Genomic DNA, 17,970 nt, shown 5'->3' on the forward strand with positions numbered 1-17,970 from the left:
ACACATGCAATGAATTTTACCACGGCATAGAAAGTGAGTTAAAGTATGTTAAACACATGTTCTGCTCAGTCATGTTGTATCTCTGCAGTGCTTATACCCAACCAACCAACAGGAATTGCAGTTTATGTAATCTTGATTTTTTTTAATTCATTACCTCTATCAGCTCCTGAGAGTACATCATTATTCCGTTATCATTCTTATGAGCAACTACAACATCGGGGTATTTTTGAATCTGTTAAGCAGAAGAAGTTCTGAAGTGGAGTGGGAGTTTCCTGATGTTAAAAATTCTAGTTCCTATTTTGCTCAGCCCAGTGGTGCAGCCAGTACCAGCACAGCTCATCTCTGGATTGCCACCCAGAACAAAAACTGTAAAGCAAAATGCTGCAGGAGGAGAAAGCACGCTTTGTTGATCTGTTTGAGATTACACTGAATCTAAAAAAAAAAAGAGAGGACTAAAGTTTTCTCGTTGTATTTGTTTATTTCAGGTAAATTTGATACCTTAGAAATTACAGTACTCTTTGGACGTGCAGGAAGGTGAAGGCACTGCTTTAACATTTACTACGCTGCATGGCTGTACCTGTGAAGCCCACTTCAAGAATAAAATTAACATCTTTATGTAAAAAAAAACAAAAAAAAAAACAGACATGATCCTGGCAATTAGACATAAAAGGAGAGAAGTGGCTTGCAAGACTGAGAGGTCAACACTGGGGTAGTAGTAGTGACTTGGTTTGGCTGAAGAGCTGCAGAAGAACACTGGCAACGGATGCAAACACACACCCCCACTGTTTTGACTCTGTGAACAGGCTTATCTTGTGGTCACTTAAGTCTGTGAATAAATCTGCAGAGATGTGAAAGGTTTAATCTTCTCCTCCGCAGAGAATCAGCAGGGTTTTACGGTAGTCTCCTGAGGTATCACCCTGAGCGTGCATCGAAAACAGAGAACAAGTATGAGTTAGAGGGAAATGCTCAAATGCACATCAAATAATTGATCATCAATGAACTAAAACAGGAAAGCGATGTTTACTTCCAGGTTGCAAACCAGCAAAACAGCAAAAAAAAGAATAAAATTAACCAGCAACAATAACGTGGAATTACCCTTTATATCTGCTGACGCTCGTAGACAATGACCTCTAAACCTCTATAATAATCATCATTATTGGTATTTATCACATCATGCTTTTACAGGAATACTTCCTCTTTTTCAAAATCATCCCTTTTTTTTTTACCCCTCTCTAGACGGATGCTAAATTTGAAGAATGCTAGCTTAGCTTAGCAGAAGTGACAGGAAACAAGGATGTGTAATTTAGCAGTGTTTTATATGTAATCACCCAAGAATCCTCAACAAAAAGCATATCTTTAAAATAAATGTTGCTGCTCAATCGCTTTTCCTTCAGGTGAGCTGGTATGAGATGGTCTGAGGGGCCACATATAGCTCTCAGGATGCATTTTGCCGTGGTGTGCTGTGTTTTTCTTTTAACTTTTTCAGAGAAACAATACATTTCCTAAGAATAAAAACATCCCATGACACACCACTACACCTGTTTAAAACAAATTATTTCCTTACTCAGCTAGTCACTAAACTTTAGGCAGAGGCACTTAACTGCAAACTATACGCGCACACACACACACACACACACACACACACATTTATATATTATATATATATATATATATATATATATATATATATATATATATATATATATGTACAGTACGGTATATATGATGTCTCTCAGCATGCTGGTGTGCAGAAGCTTAGTGGTTGATAATGACTCCAAGGCAAAAAAAAATAAAGAACTCTACCTGCTAGCACCCCAAAATCCAAGCTTATCTGTCATCAACATGCAAAAGTAAAAGTTACCCATCCAGTTGGTATTATTGCTGATGTGTATTTTTTTAACAAGTCTACCAAATTTTTTTCTACCAAAATCGATCAATGCTTTAGCTGGTAATCTTTATTTTGAATCAGTAAAGCACCATGTAGAGTCTCTGAAATGTATAAAGACTGGGAGAATCCGTCCTGACTACCTGTGTTCTGGGGATCTGCAGCTAACCTTCCTGTACTGAGAGGAACCGGTGAAAAGAAGAGAAGCTTACGAGCTACTGGGGGAAGCACAACGAGAACAATGAGAAGAAACTAATTGGTGTGATTTGGTCTTGTTTGAAACAGTCACAGACCTCACAAGCTCTGTGGCTGTGAAAGCACAAAATCCGATACTCTAAACCTCAAAGATCTTAAGCTGCGGCAGTAGTAGATTTAGTTTAGTTGGAGACAGTGTGGTCTCCCATTAAACTTATAATTGGACACAGATCTGGTGTCTTTAATCTTTGATCGGCTTAATCACAGATTTTGCCCCAAAACAGCTGGGTTTTTCCACTAATTATTATGTCTGACCCATTTCAGGGAGAGTGAGTGAGAGTATTACTCAACTAATCAGTTTTATTTTGTGTGTTTTCTTGACGTGCCCTATTTTTTCTTTGCAATTCCTGGACTCAAGTGGTGTGTTGTTTATGTCTTTATCACCATAAAATGAGAAGAAGAAAACCCTCAGGGGAACATTAACTTTGACGAAGAGGCTGTCATCTTTAACCAACCTCAAAAGCACATATTTAGCATGAAAAAATAGTAAAATTACTGACGGATCACAACATAGGAAACTTATGTCAACACTAACCTACATTAAAACATCCTATTTAAAGTTCTGTCTTACAAAGAAAAAATGACTACAACATTTTTAAAATTAATTATGTGACAAATGTTTTTTCATTATCTACAAACTTGAGAATAAACACTATATTGCAATACTTTCTGTTGCGTAATCTGATAATATTTCTGCCAAAGCAAATCCAGGGCATCCTGCTCGCTAGCATGTATTGGTGTCACGGTGATTTCATCTGTAAGTTATTATAGAACTGTTTTGAGGAACTTCCTGTCCCTGCAGCCCCCAGCCAATCACACAGCGTATATAAAGAGGAAGCTAGGTTAGGGAAATTCCTTAACAGCTGTGCAGCAGCCACAGAGCCGCAGTCCACCGCAGGAAGCTATAGATTACCGTACCCCACCACAGCAGCAGCAGATAAAAGATGTGCATGCTCACACAGAGCAAGACAAAGGTAAATGAGACAAAAAAGTCCACAGACACAGCAGCCAGATGTGAACAAAACAAAGCAAGCGCGTGTTAGTAAGCGAAGGCTGAGACTTACGATCATAGTTTCTACCTGGATGAATTCATGGAGGGACGCGTCTTGCGTTTCCTTGAACTCTTTGCGAATGTTGAAAAGGTCAGTCTCACTACGAGACACCATGATGCGGATGAGAGCTCTGTCATCTGTCCCAAGACCCTGCAGATCAGATTGGCGCTTACTTTACTTATTCAGGTTTTGATACGGTAGCTGCGAATGTTTGAGCTCGTCACTTCTTGTCTTTGGCACACAGATAACTGATGATGTGCTGTAGTATAATCGTACAGCGTAAATGCACAAACCTGCAAAAACCTCAAACACTATGAGTAAATACGTACTTTCATCGCTTTGTACAGACGGTCTGCAAAGTAAGAAGGCTGGTTCTTCACACTGCGAACTGATAGTAAAAAAAGAGAGAAAAAAGAGAAAGTCAGAGCTGAGAGTCAATCACAGAATAGGAGTCAGCAGAGCCAAATGTGAAAAACTGAAAGCAAAATATCATCATGCATGTGCTCCAAGACTCCTCTTACCTATTGCATAGAAGGCATTTTTCACATCGCCTGACATTTCCTTCTTTATGATTTGTTCAATGTCTTTATTTGAGCATCTGACAAACTCCTGAAACACTGTCTCACAAGTATTAAAAAAAAGGAAAGAAAGTGATTGGCTATGTTGCTGTTGGAATAAAGTGGACATACAGACGGATTTATACTTCAAGTACATTTGTGATGGATGTGTTTTGACGTCTACCTCTCCTAAGATGGGAGAAGCTCCTGGTGCACAGGATACTCATAAATTTCATCTCCATGTCATCAGACTCTGCATTGCATGCATCGGCAAGTTCCTGATAAGTCAAAGAATAACAACAGGAACAAGCATTTAAATGTATTCTTCCACTTCATATTCAAACATAGTGCAGTCTTACAATTCACAATTCATTAATGCTTCTTCAGCTGTATCACCTGCGCATCCGAATTTGACCTTTCCACATCTACTGGGCCCTCCTCTCTCGCACCCTGATCACAGCAAAGAAAGGAGAAATGTGAGTTCTAAGAAACTTAACTTTGACCTATTGCAGATCAGTGTTTAACCACAAGCATGATGTTGTATTCCATAAAAAAGTATGTTGTGACATACTGAGAGAAATATGAATAGGTGATAAAATGATGTTCTCATCTGTCACGAACCAGACTGCAAACATTGAGTGGGCGTGGAAATTATGCACGCTCTAAGTTCTCATAATGACAGTAACTTACCTGCACGAGAGAAACCAGGATGCGACAGAAGTGGCCTGATGTGTCTGACTGGATGGCTTCCTCCAGAGACGTCTTGTAGGCTGTGATTAACAACGCACAGTATGTGCAGCAAAACGTTTTCACAATTAAAAAGAAAAAAAGGAAATAGGGATTTTGAATCCTTATTTTTGAATCCAACACTCACCCTGCTGATAGGCAGCGTTCATGGCATGTATTTCCTCGTTGCTCCTGGTGACCAGGATCTCGATCAGGGCGTGTTCATCTGTGCCCGCTCCCTGTTAAAATAGAGAGAATTCACTGTGTAAAATTATGAATTCCCTGCAGAAAGACCAACACTACACTTCAAGTAGAGAAGTGATGTACCTACTCCTGCTAATAAATACTGACAGCAGCCACGCTTTGCTGTTTGGATGCTAATGACACCACCTGAACAGACCTGATCCCAGTTCAGTTAACTTTTTGTGTCATCTATTGAGTTTATGTCTTCATCCCTGCTTTTACTGCATGCAAATTATGAAATTAATCAAATTTTATAAAATGACAAAAAAAAAACAGTTGTTTTACAGTTTTTGCCCCTCTAAAGTTTTATCTTTGTACAGTATTCAGGATGAAAAACACCCCGAATAAGTGAATACACTCAATAAAAATATTTAAAAAAATGTTTTTAAATAAAGTGATTTGATTACCGAATACTTTCTGAGCATCATGACATTTTAATGCCACGGTTTCATATTTTAATCTCAACCCATGATCGGGAAAAAAAAAACTTTAAAAGAAGCCATAACATGCTGACTGAGGTTTTCCCACTTTACCGCTTTTAATGAATGCAAAAAAACTGCTCCTGAACTGTGAAGCGCCTCCTTTTACATAGAAAGATCAAAAATAAACAGAGGATTTGTATGCAAAGAAAGATAAGCTGTCTTGCAATCAATAAAATGATCAGCAGACAAGACCTTCCTTTAAGGGGGGCCTTAAAGTGACACCAAGGAGTTTGTTTTCCATCTTAGAATATCAATATCTATATATCAACAGCCCCTTAAAGGAATATTTTACAGAGAAATGTCTTCAAACTTTTGCAGTCTCCCAAAACCAGTGAGAGTAACTTTGGACTCGCATGAGTCTTTTGCAAGATCTGTGAATAATTTTAAGGTACCGTGTCACACATCAACAACGATGGCCAACAATGGGTATGAGATGAAGCTAGTTCACGGAGATAAGGTTGTTATATACTCCTCAAGAACAGAGCCATTTGTTCTTGTTCTCGAGGTAGCAAGAACAAGAGCAAAGTTCCTTCTGGACAATCCCTCCCACTGCAGCACCAGCAGGTGCACCTCACCCACAGGATTGCCAGATGCTAGAAAAATAAGCGAGTCACATGAATGGTGAAAATATATATCTATTTATCACTAAAAGTGTATGAATCCGCAGAGTTACAAACATTACTGTACGAGTCAAGATGCGTCAGGGCAACAGATAAGTGACGGGCTGGCAGGATTGAGCTACAATCATTTCTTGTTCACTTTGAGACGTCACGTATCACTAACTCAGAGACAAACACTACTTCATGCTACTTGTTATTTAAAAGTAAGGATGTGTGGCAAGTGTTGTGTGTGTACAGTAGATACAGAGCAGTGTGTGCGATTTAAGTGCTGCTACACTTCGCCAGGCGCTTCGTTGATTTGTGTACGCTTCCCGCTGCTAAAGTTAAATACACTTCTGGTGCGGTCAGCTTAGGTTTAAAGATTTGGCACAGCAACAATGAGAAGCGGCAGACATGTTCATGCCTGGAACAGACCACAGCTCTGAAAAAGATGCCTAAGACAACCCGCAACATCTAATATTTGAAAGCAATTTCACCAAAAAACTCTAGTATAACTCCATGATAAGCAGATCAGCAACATGTAAATTGGCAGAAACAACAAAGCAGCAGCAGCAGCAACAATGACAGAAATGACACATTCTGAGTTGATAAAAGAGGAGAACAACATGTTTGAAGTGGAGGAGGAGGAAGATTTGTTAGTATTCGCGTTGCTGTACGTACTTCTGCGCATCTCGGCAATCGCGAATCACGTTTCTGCTCCTCTGTATTGACCACACCCTCTACACAACTCTGACCAATCACACAACAGTTCTCAGACTAAGATGATGTATCAACCTTAAGAAACCAAAAGGGTAATGACAAAAAAACAAGAGCGACCAAGAAAGCGGATTATCGAAGATAATTGTCTGACAGCGTTATAAAAGAGCCTTCACCTCCAGGCCTATAGGGGGACCCACTGAGCTAAGAATTTAAAGTGACGGCGCATTCAAGACACGATGGAACAACTACAAAACCTCAGAAAATACAGCATAATGTCCCCTAAAAAAGAAAGCCTGCACACATATTGTAACAAATAAAATAATAAACCTGTAAATTAGAATAATTGGTTCAGTAGGAACAGTAGGTATTAACTGAGGGATAGATTAAAGAATCCTGTCTGTAATGTAGGAATACTTTAAATGTATTTTGTGCACCGAAAGGCATCAAAGTTTCATATACAGGAAACTCAAACCATAATTGTTTGTAATTGTTACCTCCATTGCCTTTTTCATCATTTTGGCATTAAATTCGGCTGGCGTCAACATGAGTGCAATGATCAGCCTCTCCAAGTTCTTTGACAGTTCAGACTTCAGGTCCTTCATCAGATCCTAGGAGCCAATCAAACACAATGACGGGTTAGATAGCTGCTATCGAATGTACTTTTGAGCTAAACTAAATACAGTGGTAGTTGTGACAAACAGCAAAGATGTATATACTTAAATGTATCCCTATTCTATCTATCTGCAGCCATTTGCTTCTCTCACCCGTCCCAGCAGAGATTTGAAAGTCTGCCGGATCTCTTGCCTCTGATCGTTGCTCCTCTGTGCGATGATGTCAATGATTGCATCTTCATCTGTTCCTGTGGACAGGAAAAAGCAAATAACATATATAAAAATGTTGTTGTACACTGACATAAGCTGTATAAACGGGTTTTAAAAAGTGCGTACCAAATCCCTTCATTGCTTTCCTCAGGGCTTGTGCATCAGCTGCAGGGTCAAAATCAGATGCGGGCCGCACTGTAGGTCTCAACTGAGGCCGCGCAAAATACAAAAAAACATAAAAAATTGGAACAATGACAGTTGATACCCAAACATGGCATCAACATGATGTAAACAAGTGAAGCGAGGCGGTTGTTCATACAGTTAATAATCATTCCATGAAAACACTAGATTTAGAAGCTCATAGCAAAAAGGTCTGCACAGCATGCAACACGGAAATTTTCACATAATGATTTGTTGTTCAAATAGTATTTCGCTGATAACAACTGAAACAAGCTTTATGATAATAATCTCTTGACATTTGAGGGGGCGGCTGCCCTCACGAAGTTAGAATTGGTGACAACACCAACGATGAAAAGGTTGGTAGGCTGAGAAACAGCTCAGTTTTATGAAGCGTTAGTGACACAGCCTTTTGTTGACAACAATGCTGAGACCTTTCTGGCATTCAAACTCCGTGTTACAGGGCTCTCCAAATGGAGGTCTGGAGGGCGCAGTGCAACAAAAACTGCTTGTATTTCAGGGAGCAGCATTCTGATCAGATCCAAAGTTAGACAAAGCCTTCAGTGTGCAGACATGGCAATGTTACCAGCGCAGTCTGGTGGCTCTGCCCGAAGAAGATCACCGTGGGGCCAGCAGGTAAGTGAGTTGCCAGACACTGCCAAGTCAAGCATGCAATGACACATCTAATTTGGGAGCGGATGAGACCCAAACCTGCACTTTGGTCATGGCACTTAATTCCCACATCTTGTAGGCTATCTGAGCAGCTTCAGGGAAGAACTCTCCAGCTAAGCTGTAATGATCAGTTGGACACAACACAGCACACTCAGCAAAGCCAAAACTTCAAGCATGGCTGCACTTCTAAAAAGAGAAATATGATATGAAATAAACTCTTTATTGCACTGGGTTGCTTTACTTTGAGGCGACATTAACATTTAATCTTCACTGACAAGTTTTCCTTCGCCTGTTCACCGCTACCAAGAAAACAAAACCATTACAGGTATTTAAAATAAAACTATAGAAGCTCAACATACTACAAACTCAGAACATGAACTGCTGAAAAGTGGTGCTTTACCCCCCCCAACTGGTTGCTGCTGTTAACTGCAGGCATATTTTTAACTTACTCGTCATCGCCCCCACACAGCTTAAGCAGAGTCCTCTTGTAATCTCCTGATGTATCATCCTGAATTACACACATAAAACAAACAAAGGGACATTGTAACACATGCTTAATCTGCGAATAAATAAATAAAACAAGTTGGGGTTTTCTTTTCTAACCTGTATCATGTGGTGAAGGGACTTTTCGTATCCGAGACGGAAACACTCTCGGATGTCCAACATGTCAATTTCAGAGCGACAAATCATGATCCGGATCAAAGTGTTATCAGCTGTTCCAAGTCCCTGGATAGTTGGGATTGCAATCATTTGGATGAATTAGTCACATTGGTTTTCCCGGTGAGGCATGTTTGTGTACAGAAAACATGAAAACAGATCAAATGACTACTTGTGTTTACCTTCATTGACTTGTAGAGGCGCTTAGCAAAGAACATGGGAACGCTCCTTATGCACTGGACTGTGACAACACAGCAGAAGGACGCGCTGAGTTAATCAATCAACCTCTTAGTTCCTAAGTGGCAGTCAATGGTAAGTCTTCTGGTGTATTTCTTACCAACAGCCAGCATCAGCCTCTCAAAGTCTCCCGACAGTTCACTCTTAATGCTGTCCTCAATGGACACTTCTGCAACCTTCTCATATGCATCAAAAACTAGAAAAAAAGAAGAAAATACCAGACAATATTGTGTAATGTTACGAATCCTTATGAGCCATAATTCTAGTAAATTTTTGGTTTGTATGGTGCATGGGGATTAGGCCTGTGTTGAAAAAAATGATTTCCCAATTCTAAATCGATTCTCATATTAATTCCTAAAAATTGATTCATATGTCTAAAGATCGATTTTTTTTGTATTTATTTTTTTTTGGGGGGGGGGTTATTTTCTTTTATTTATTTATGTATTTTTTTTCATCATTACATTACAACTTTTGGTTATTTTTTTGTTTATCCCCAAAAAAGGAATGTTTTGTTGGACATGAGAATAACTGGTGCCATGTGTTTGCCTTTAAATATGTTTAAAGGTATGAAAACATTAAAGTGTTCAGTTATAATTGCATAAATTGTCTATATTTCATTACTTTATATACTGTCTTGGGGTTACATTTGCAAAAAATGCTAAAAACCAAATTCTCAAAAATTAAAAACCAAAATACACAGAAAATAGAACAAATAAAAACGGAATGTGGGAAAAAATAAAACCGATTTCATCCGTCTCTGTTTGCTGCCCTGGATCTGTTTGATAATTCTGACCCACGATGTTTCTGAAAGCAGTTCTATCAGCATTCTGGGAGCTGATTGGTCCTTACAGCATCATCAGCTGCCAATACTTGCTGTTGAATCTCAATATAATACTAGTAGTAATATTTTGCATAACTACAGTCATATAATTCATGCAACAGCTCGAAAAACTGTTTTAATAACACTAACCCAAATCAATATCGGAATCGAATCGGATCGAATCAAATCTTGATAATCGATTCTGAATCTTAAGAATCGGAATCGAATCGATTCTTGACATTTGAATCGATCCCCAGCCCTAATGGGGATGCTGAGGGTACAATGAGTAGTTTCAGGGCAGCTTCAACAGCAGTTAAGCTCTCTGTCCCCCTCTAAAGCTCAGTAAAGAGCACACATTAGCAGAGGAGGGCTACTGTGAAGAGCTTCCTCACTGCCACACTGACAACTGCTTTTAAGGCGCCCTTAACAGCCGTGACCTGAAGTCACGGTAGGAATGTCTCGGATGCCTCCCTGTGATGCGTCGCTCGCTGGGAACTGAGCTCACCCATGCGGAGGTGGGTCACACTGCGGTTTCCCAGGATCATGATGAATTTGGCCTCATCGGTTCCCCACTGCTCCTCTCCCGCTGCGTACAGGTCCTACGCACAGGTCAGAAAATACAGGTTACACCACAGCAAAAGTCCTTAATGTGGGAAAATGTCCTCTGTTGATTGTTATACTATGTTATGTCATGTTATTAGTATGATGAGAGTAATACTTTTCTCGTAAAAGCAGCTAGGGGAAATAACTGATTTCATTCATTAATAATGAGATGATTATTATCTACTTGTAAAAATGCTTGTGATCATACATTGTAGCACATCATGTGGTCTGACCTATGGATAAAGATAACATCTTCACCCATCAACTGAAATGGAAAAAAAAATGTTCTTACATTTCATGTACAAAGTGAGCATAGTTGTGTTTGATGTAGCTACTTGATGTAGCTTTTCATACACAAGTACTTCCCTAAAAAACGTGTCATAAACCCGGATGGGTTACCATGGAAGCAGGTCTGCTGTTGGGACTAAGTTGCTTTGAGGTCGGAGCAAAGAATCAGAGACTGCATTGCCAATTTAACAAACACTAAATTGTGACTGTACTCATAAACGTTCAAAGAGGCTGAATAAAAAATCCCAAAAAGCCCCATCCAATGAAATAAAACATTTCAAATCTCACTTGTGCATCCTGCTCCACCAGGTCTGCATCCACCACTCCTGACTCATCTCTGGTCCCCTGGAACAATCAAACCAGTCAGTGTTTACGTGCACGTGGCCAAAGCGGGCACCATGTGGGTGATTAAACGCACACGTCATCTCCACAGTGAACTGACCTGAAGTAGAACAATCAGCATCTTCTTAAAGTGACCGGAGGTGTCTGCGATTACATCCTCCTCAATGTCTCCGCCATAGGCTGAAATCACACACACATCACTGTATAATGTATCCATGAGCTAACAAATAATCTTCCGACTTAATAATAAGACATCTCGGTGAACACTTTTTACCATCCTTGTAAGCTGCCACCATGTCGTGCATCTGTTTGTTGTTTCTAGATGCCAGGACCTCAATCAGGCATCTCTCATTTGTTCCAGCACCCTTCAAACAGATGCGTGAAGTTAAATGTGAAGCAGCTACAGCTTAGATCAGTATGACTGGAGGGGGGGACTCTGACTGGGAGGAAAATGTCTTACTTTGACTGCATCATGGATTTCCTTTGCATCATGGTAGGCTGGCGTTCTCATCAGACTGACGATGAGACGCTCAAATTTTCCTGTGAGCTCATATTTCAGATCTTCAATCAGGTCCTGATGAAACAGCATTGTGTTACACATTTCCAAAATAGTTTAGTGGTAATAAAAAAGCACTTTTAATAGGTTTCTGATATTTAAAAATAACTCTTTACCTTCCCAAAACTGCTTTTGTATGCTGTAATCATTTCCTGTCTTTGTGCATTGGATCGAGAGCAGATCAGGTCCAATATAGTCTCTTTGTCACTACCTGAGGAACACCAAGTGTTTCAGCTATTACCCACATTTTAGAAACAGACCAAACAATCATTTCAGACTGCAGCAGTCATGACTGCTTTGAGGACAGCTCAGCTGAATAGAAGAGAGAAAGAAAACAAAAACGGGGCTTTAAGCTTCAACGGCGAAGAACCCTAGAGGATTTCAGCACTTACCTAAGCCTTTCATAGCATTGTAAAGCGCCTCAGCATCAGCGGTGGGATCAAAGTCCGGAGCATCGGATACTGTGCCTCTGAACACCTGCAAACACAGTAAATAGAGTACGTTTCACACATTTTGAATGGGGTGATCAAGAAATGAACTGTGCAGGGTTAAATTCCACACTCCTCTTTGAGTCTGTAACTGTGTGTGGACATTGTGTGTGCATACAGCTGATGTGCACACGTTCACATTCCCATTAGTCTCTGTTGTCATTATATAACCTTCTATGGTAATATTTAGCAGAGGTAAACATGCAACTAAGTGAGACAATTTTCGTCTAGAAGTTATGGCAGCGGCAATCCTTGCAGAGGAGAAGTTGAGGAGAAATAAAAAAGGAAAAATAATATGCAGAAAATGTATGGAAATGGACTTGTGGCCCTGTGATGGACTGGTGACCTGTCCAGGGTGTAACCCCCGCCACTCACCTGAAATGAGCTGGGATAGGCTCCAGCAGACCCCCGTGACCCCGCAAGGGATAAAGCGGGTATAGACAATGGATGGATGGATGGAATATGCAGAAAAAGTTTTCAAATTCCTGATTACTCCCAACGCTACGACGGAGTATTAGGGCCAAACAAAAAAACAAAAAAAGGGAATTACGAGAATAAAGTCATAATGTAATGAGAATAAAGTCGTAAAATTATGAGAATAAAGTCATAATATTACGAGAATAAAGTCGTAATATTACGAGAATAAAGTTGTAATATATTATAAATATATAAATATAACTTCACAAGATGCTCAATATTCTTCATTTTAACACAGGGAGAAGACTGCTCTTCCTGTTAGAGTTCTCATAAATTACCACTTTATTTTCATAATATTATGACTTTATTCTCATAAATTACCACTTTATTCATTACGACTTTATTCTCGTAATGTCACAACTTTATTCTCGGAATTTTACGACTTTATTCTCGTAATATTACGACTTTATTCTCATAATATTACGACTTTATTCTCATAATATTACGACTTTATTCTCGCAACATTACGACTTTATTCTCGTAATGTTACGACTTTATTCTCGTAATTTTACGACTTTATTCTCGTAATATTACGACTTTATTCTCATAATATTACGACTTTATTCTATTACGACTTTATTCTCACAACATTACGACTTTATTCTCGTAATTTTACGACTTTATTCTCATTATATTATGACTTTATTCTCGTAATTTCCAAATTTTTTTTGTCTTAGTTTGGCCCTAATACTCCGTCGTACAACGCAACTTAATTGTGCTGGAATATTTTTGCTTTTAGGCATGCTAGCAATGCTGCTTCAAGAATGCACCATATCTAACAACTGTCTAAGAGCTCACTCATGCTCCAAAGAGGATCAGCTTTCATTTGCCAACAGAAAACCTGCCCATACCCCTCATTGCTTCTTAGCATAATCAGGCTTTTTTGAGTTTCACGGCTAATTAACAAGTAAATACAAAATATTCAGATGAGTAAAACAATAGCCATTCTTGTGTGTCCTGGTTTCTCCAAAATGTAGTGAATAATATGCAGATGTTGACAATTGCGGAACCTGCAGTACGTGAAAAATGCTCGGATGGTGTGCCACTTCCACTGTGCAACGAACCAGCGGCTGTTTCCGAAACCGCATACCGACATAAACTAATGAACTGTATACTGGTCAGGCAGCAGTAGTAAACACTACGCCGCAGTAAAAACGACTATGCTAAGCTGGTCATCTGACCACTCTGCAGTGCACGCTACCATGCACCTTGAAAAAATAACTTGCATACTATATCCTATGATGCACCACTAATGGCAAAACCACTAGCAATGGTCACATGACCAGTTTCTAGTTGTGCCCATGAACTGTGTAAAATTGTGCTGTACCACAGTTTCTATCAATGTGACACAGACATACTAACAACTAGACTTGTAGTCAAGACCGCCTAAACCGAGATCAAGACACTACCAAGACCAGAGAGTGTCAAGACCAAGACAAGACCAAGACAAAACCAAGACTAGTTCAGCTCAAGACAGAGACCAAAAACAAAACTAGTTATTTTGTGATCTTACGTGAGTTGTAGAACATAAGCGCAACCCTGGGTTCAGCTGCTTCGTTTACATATGAGGTTGTATTCAACTGCAGGCACAATAAAACAGAGACAGTAGATGTCTAATGTGTGAACTCACTATAAATGTTTTCATCAATTAGCTGAGATCAAATATGTGTGACAATTGTAATATCGCTATTTCTACACTATTTGAGGATTGACATGACTATTAACTAGTCCCAAAGTCATCTAACAAAATAACCAGCCTCCAACACCCCCCTCCACCTCAGAAAAGTCTAATGAATAGTAAATGTTACTGATTTAAATTGTACTTATTTTGGAAATGAAACGTGAAATATTAATGATACACACAATTATCAACTTGAAATTGCATTATTTACCATTATAGTAGCCAAATTACACTGTATATCAGTATCACTGAAATGGCAGAGACCTCGGCTTAATCAATCACAAGTATATAGTATTCAAAGTTCACAGTAAATGGTTTTGAAATCAGAATCAACTTTATTCACCAGGTTTGTCACCAAACAAATGAGGAATTTGATTTGATTTGGAGGACTTTGTCTTACAGATTCAATGAAAGAAATACTGAATCAGCCTCTGAATCAGCATGAGAAAACAGCACGCCAAACATCTAGTTACCAGTTCCATGTTACAAAAGTCAAGGCCTAACTCTCTGCAACTCGTGAAGAATTTAGGAACAGTAAATCTATTCATGGTGAACCGAACCAAAATGAGAAACTGCATTTATTTCATTCTAAACTCAATTTATCAACTTGCGATTGCTTTTGTAACAACGCGAAACATGACTTTGAATTCACAGCAAAACACTATTTCAGGATATTTCACATGGCATGTCCACGTACTTTAGATTCAGTGTTATGTAACTATTGTGATAAAATAATATTAAATTACCAGCACTGACAAGGTTAACATGGCATCTGTGGCAACAGTTAAAAGACACAACTTCTTCCTGCAAGGCTGCTGGTTCACTCCTGATACACACACACACACACACACACACACACACACACACACACACACACACACACACACACACACACACACACACACACACACACACGCACACACACACACACACACACACACAGACAAAAAGAAAAAGGCCCCTGAATGATTAGGCATCATGTTTGGTCCTTCAAAATATCACGTTAACCTAACTTGAAGGCTGCCTTTTTTTTTCCTCATCTCACACATCGTAGATAGACAAAATAATAAATGGAGCCAAACGTAACAGACTCAGTGATTTAGGAATACATTTCTGAGCTGTAGCGTGACATTTCCTTGCTCCACGGCATTAGCAGTAAACCGGGGTAGTGATGGGACACTGGGACAGCAGGGGCAGTCAAGTCTGCCGTTGCAGCAGCTGACCACTTGCACATGAAAGCCTGATGCCTGCTGGCCGTGTACGTTTCATTCACATGCATCGTGGTGGGAGAGTGGACATGTAGGCATGGCAAGAGTCGGGTTGCACATAGACCACCTGTCACTGCTCAAACACAATGAAGAACATCAGAGCGCAAACTATATGCATGCTAAGAACTGTTCCCACTCCTTGCATTCAAGATAGTCCTGGATCTTGAAATATTGCCTCAGTGTGTTTTGTCAATATAAGCTCCTTCATGGGGGGAAACTGAACAATGTTGCAGCTGTAACTGCAGCTGTAGAGATTCCCACTGCATTAAGGCTGTCTGCCAGAAAGTACTCTCCTCTGCACATGCTCGCTCTGGTCGTCTTCGTCACAACGACCATCAATCTGCAGGACAGCTGGAGAGCTTCACCCACATAGCAACAAGGCCACAAATACAAGGCCCAGGCGACCAGCTTATAACGAAACTAATCACATTCCCCATGATTATGTTGAACTCTAATGTAGATTTGAAGTTAACTAAATTTCTAATCCTTCCTTCCTCCCAGAGTGAATTTTGTTGTTTCTGTTGCCATGTCTACAGCTTTGAGAAACATTTCATCATTAGTATGAGATTTGTTGCAAATAAGGATCAAAAGAGAGGGGATATACTTTAAGCTCATATTATAAAGTTGGGTGTCTATCACATGCGTACAATGACTCTACAGATAATTGAGTTAAAAGATGCTGTCAGACAGGTCTATTGGATGTGCAGGTAGCAGTGACACCCTACACTGCTGGCTTTGATGATGTGGAGGGCTCGCATACAGCTGGGTGGGAACAGATGACCCCGCTTGTGCATTCAATGGCAAACAACACTAGACCTTTTGTTCTGTTTGCTTTGGCTCAGATGATACCCACATAGCGCAAGGTGAAGAGAGGGTTTTGTCCACTTACCATATTTATACCTGGTCTTCTTTATCAACACCGCCCAGAAATCAATAAATTCAGGCTAAAAGAGAGAAACAGAAATGCTGAGTTAGTATGAGCACTGCAGAACATCCCGGCCCTGCTGGGGCTACTGACCTCAAACGTGCAGGCCAGTAAAAACAGTTTGATACCTCCTGCAACCCTAGGAGAAAGCACCGCAGCCCAGGACCAAAAAAAAAAAAAAAGGGAACAGGGAGACCATTTTTTAAAAGACCCACTCTCTCATTCAACAGTAATGACTCACTGCTGTTTGGAATTTACATTCATTCAGGCTGCTGGTCACATTTTCCATACAGTCAAACACTAACCTATAAGACTGGCATTTGTATAAGTTAAGCTTTAAGGGACCCACATGCAAACCCTTTTACTAGTTAAAATTTTGAATTTTTAGTTTAAAAAAAGAAAGCAATTAATTAGAAATTAGTTTATATATTTTTATAAAATTATTGACATATGTAAAGCTTCATGAAATTTCTCTGCAAGTGTTAAAAGGAAAAAAAGTCCTCCTGGTTTTCAGTGCTGCACTGTTTGCTTAAGACAGCTGTCAGGCTTTCCTAAAATAGCATGCGCATTTTAACTTAATGACACAATCAAGGTCTGGGGGTCTCTCTATATATAAAGAGAGCCACACCCTTCCCTGTACCCCACATTGCACAATGCACTCAGGCTCCAAATCTTGTTTTTATAACCTTTTTTTCTGGATGAAACTTTTCTCTGAACCTTAAAAGAACATAAAACTGTGTTTGAAGTCAAACTTAAGGCTAAGCCTTTTTTTTTCTTGTTTCATATTAAAATGACAAGTTGTTTTTTCTCATCACTGCCCACCTCTCTGCAGCGAGTCAGACGCGTTGACTAATGACGTTATCAGCCAACTTCTCCCGTGGATTCGTGGCGCAGCGGCGGTTCTCAGAGGGACTGGTGTTAAACTGGCGATAAGCGGGCAGAAATCCCCTCAAACAGCTGTAAGCGGCTCACCTTGTTTGTGCAGGAAGTGGCGTCGCTCCTGGATAGCGGTGCCGCTGCCTCCTAAAGCTGAAAAAGCGGTGAGTCTGTCTCCTCCCGGTCGCTTCAGAGCGCTCCTGACGTGTCCTCTGACGCAGCAACTGCAGCCCCGAGTGTGTGTGTGTGTGTGTGTGTGTGTGTGTGTGTGTGTGTGTGTGTGTGTGTGTGTGTGTGTGTGTGTGTGTGTGTGTGTGTGTGTGCGTGTGTGTGTGTGTGTGTGTGTGCGTGTGCGTGTGTGTGTGCAGGGGCGAAAATCCCGGGGGGCACAAGTCCCCCCCATTAGTAAAGCTGTCCCCCCCTAGAATAATTTGAGACAGAATTAATAATTTTGGAACAATGCAGTAGTATTTAGTAGTGATGCACCAAAATGAAAATTTTTGGCCGAAACCGAAATTGAAAATAATAATAAACAGTAAAATCTCATTACACTTAAAACAAGA

The 17,970-nt window shown here is 40.0% G+C and overlaps 1 protein-coding gene across 3 annotated transcripts; it reads right to left on the reverse strand.

Annotated features, from left to right (window-relative positions):
* Positions 1-458: 458 nt before the first annotated feature.
* Positions 459-17,636, reverse strand: anxa6 (annexin A6). 3 transcript variants are annotated; one of them, XM_061724989.1, is made up of 25 exons: positions 17,504-17,636; positions 16,496-16,550; positions 12,085-12,169; positions 11,809-11,903; positions 11,597-11,710; positions 11,411-11,501; positions 11,237-11,316; positions 11,083-11,139; positions 10,409-10,502; positions 9,184-9,279; positions 9,029-9,087; positions 8,793-8,915; positions 8,639-8,697; positions 8,229-8,307; positions 7,467-7,548; positions 7,284-7,378; positions 7,014-7,127; positions 4,624-4,714; positions 4,440-4,519; positions 4,146-4,199; positions 3,934-4,027; positions 3,714-3,809; positions 3,522-3,580; positions 3,220-3,342; positions 459-917 (listed from the first exon to the last, which is right to left on the reverse strand). In XM_061724989.1, the coding sequence occupies exons 2-25, from the start codon at positions 16,496-16,498 to the stop codon at positions 858-860; spliced, it is 1,983 nt and encodes a 660-aa protein (XP_061580973.1). In that variant the 5' UTR covers positions 16,499-16,550; positions 17,504-17,636; the 3' UTR covers positions 459-857. The 3 variants fall into 3 exon arrangements, with proteins under 3 accessions (XP_061580973.1, XP_061580971.1, XP_061580972.1); XM_061724987.1 differs by having other exon boundaries at positions 3,205-3,342; XM_061724988.1 differs by lacking the exon at positions 17,504-17,636 and adding an exon at positions 17,354-17,469 and having other exon boundaries at positions 3,205-3,342.
* Between the last annotated feature and the right edge of the window lie 334 nt (positions 17,637-17,970).

The sequence above is a fragment of the Cololabis saira genome, chromosome 7, assembly GCF_033807715.1.
Source record: "Cololabis saira isolate AMF1-May2022 chromosome 7, fColSai1.1, whole genome shotgun sequence".
In the NCBI taxonomy this organism is placed as follows: domain Eukaryota; kingdom Metazoa; phylum Chordata; class Actinopteri; order Beloniformes; family Belonidae; genus Cololabis; species Cololabis saira.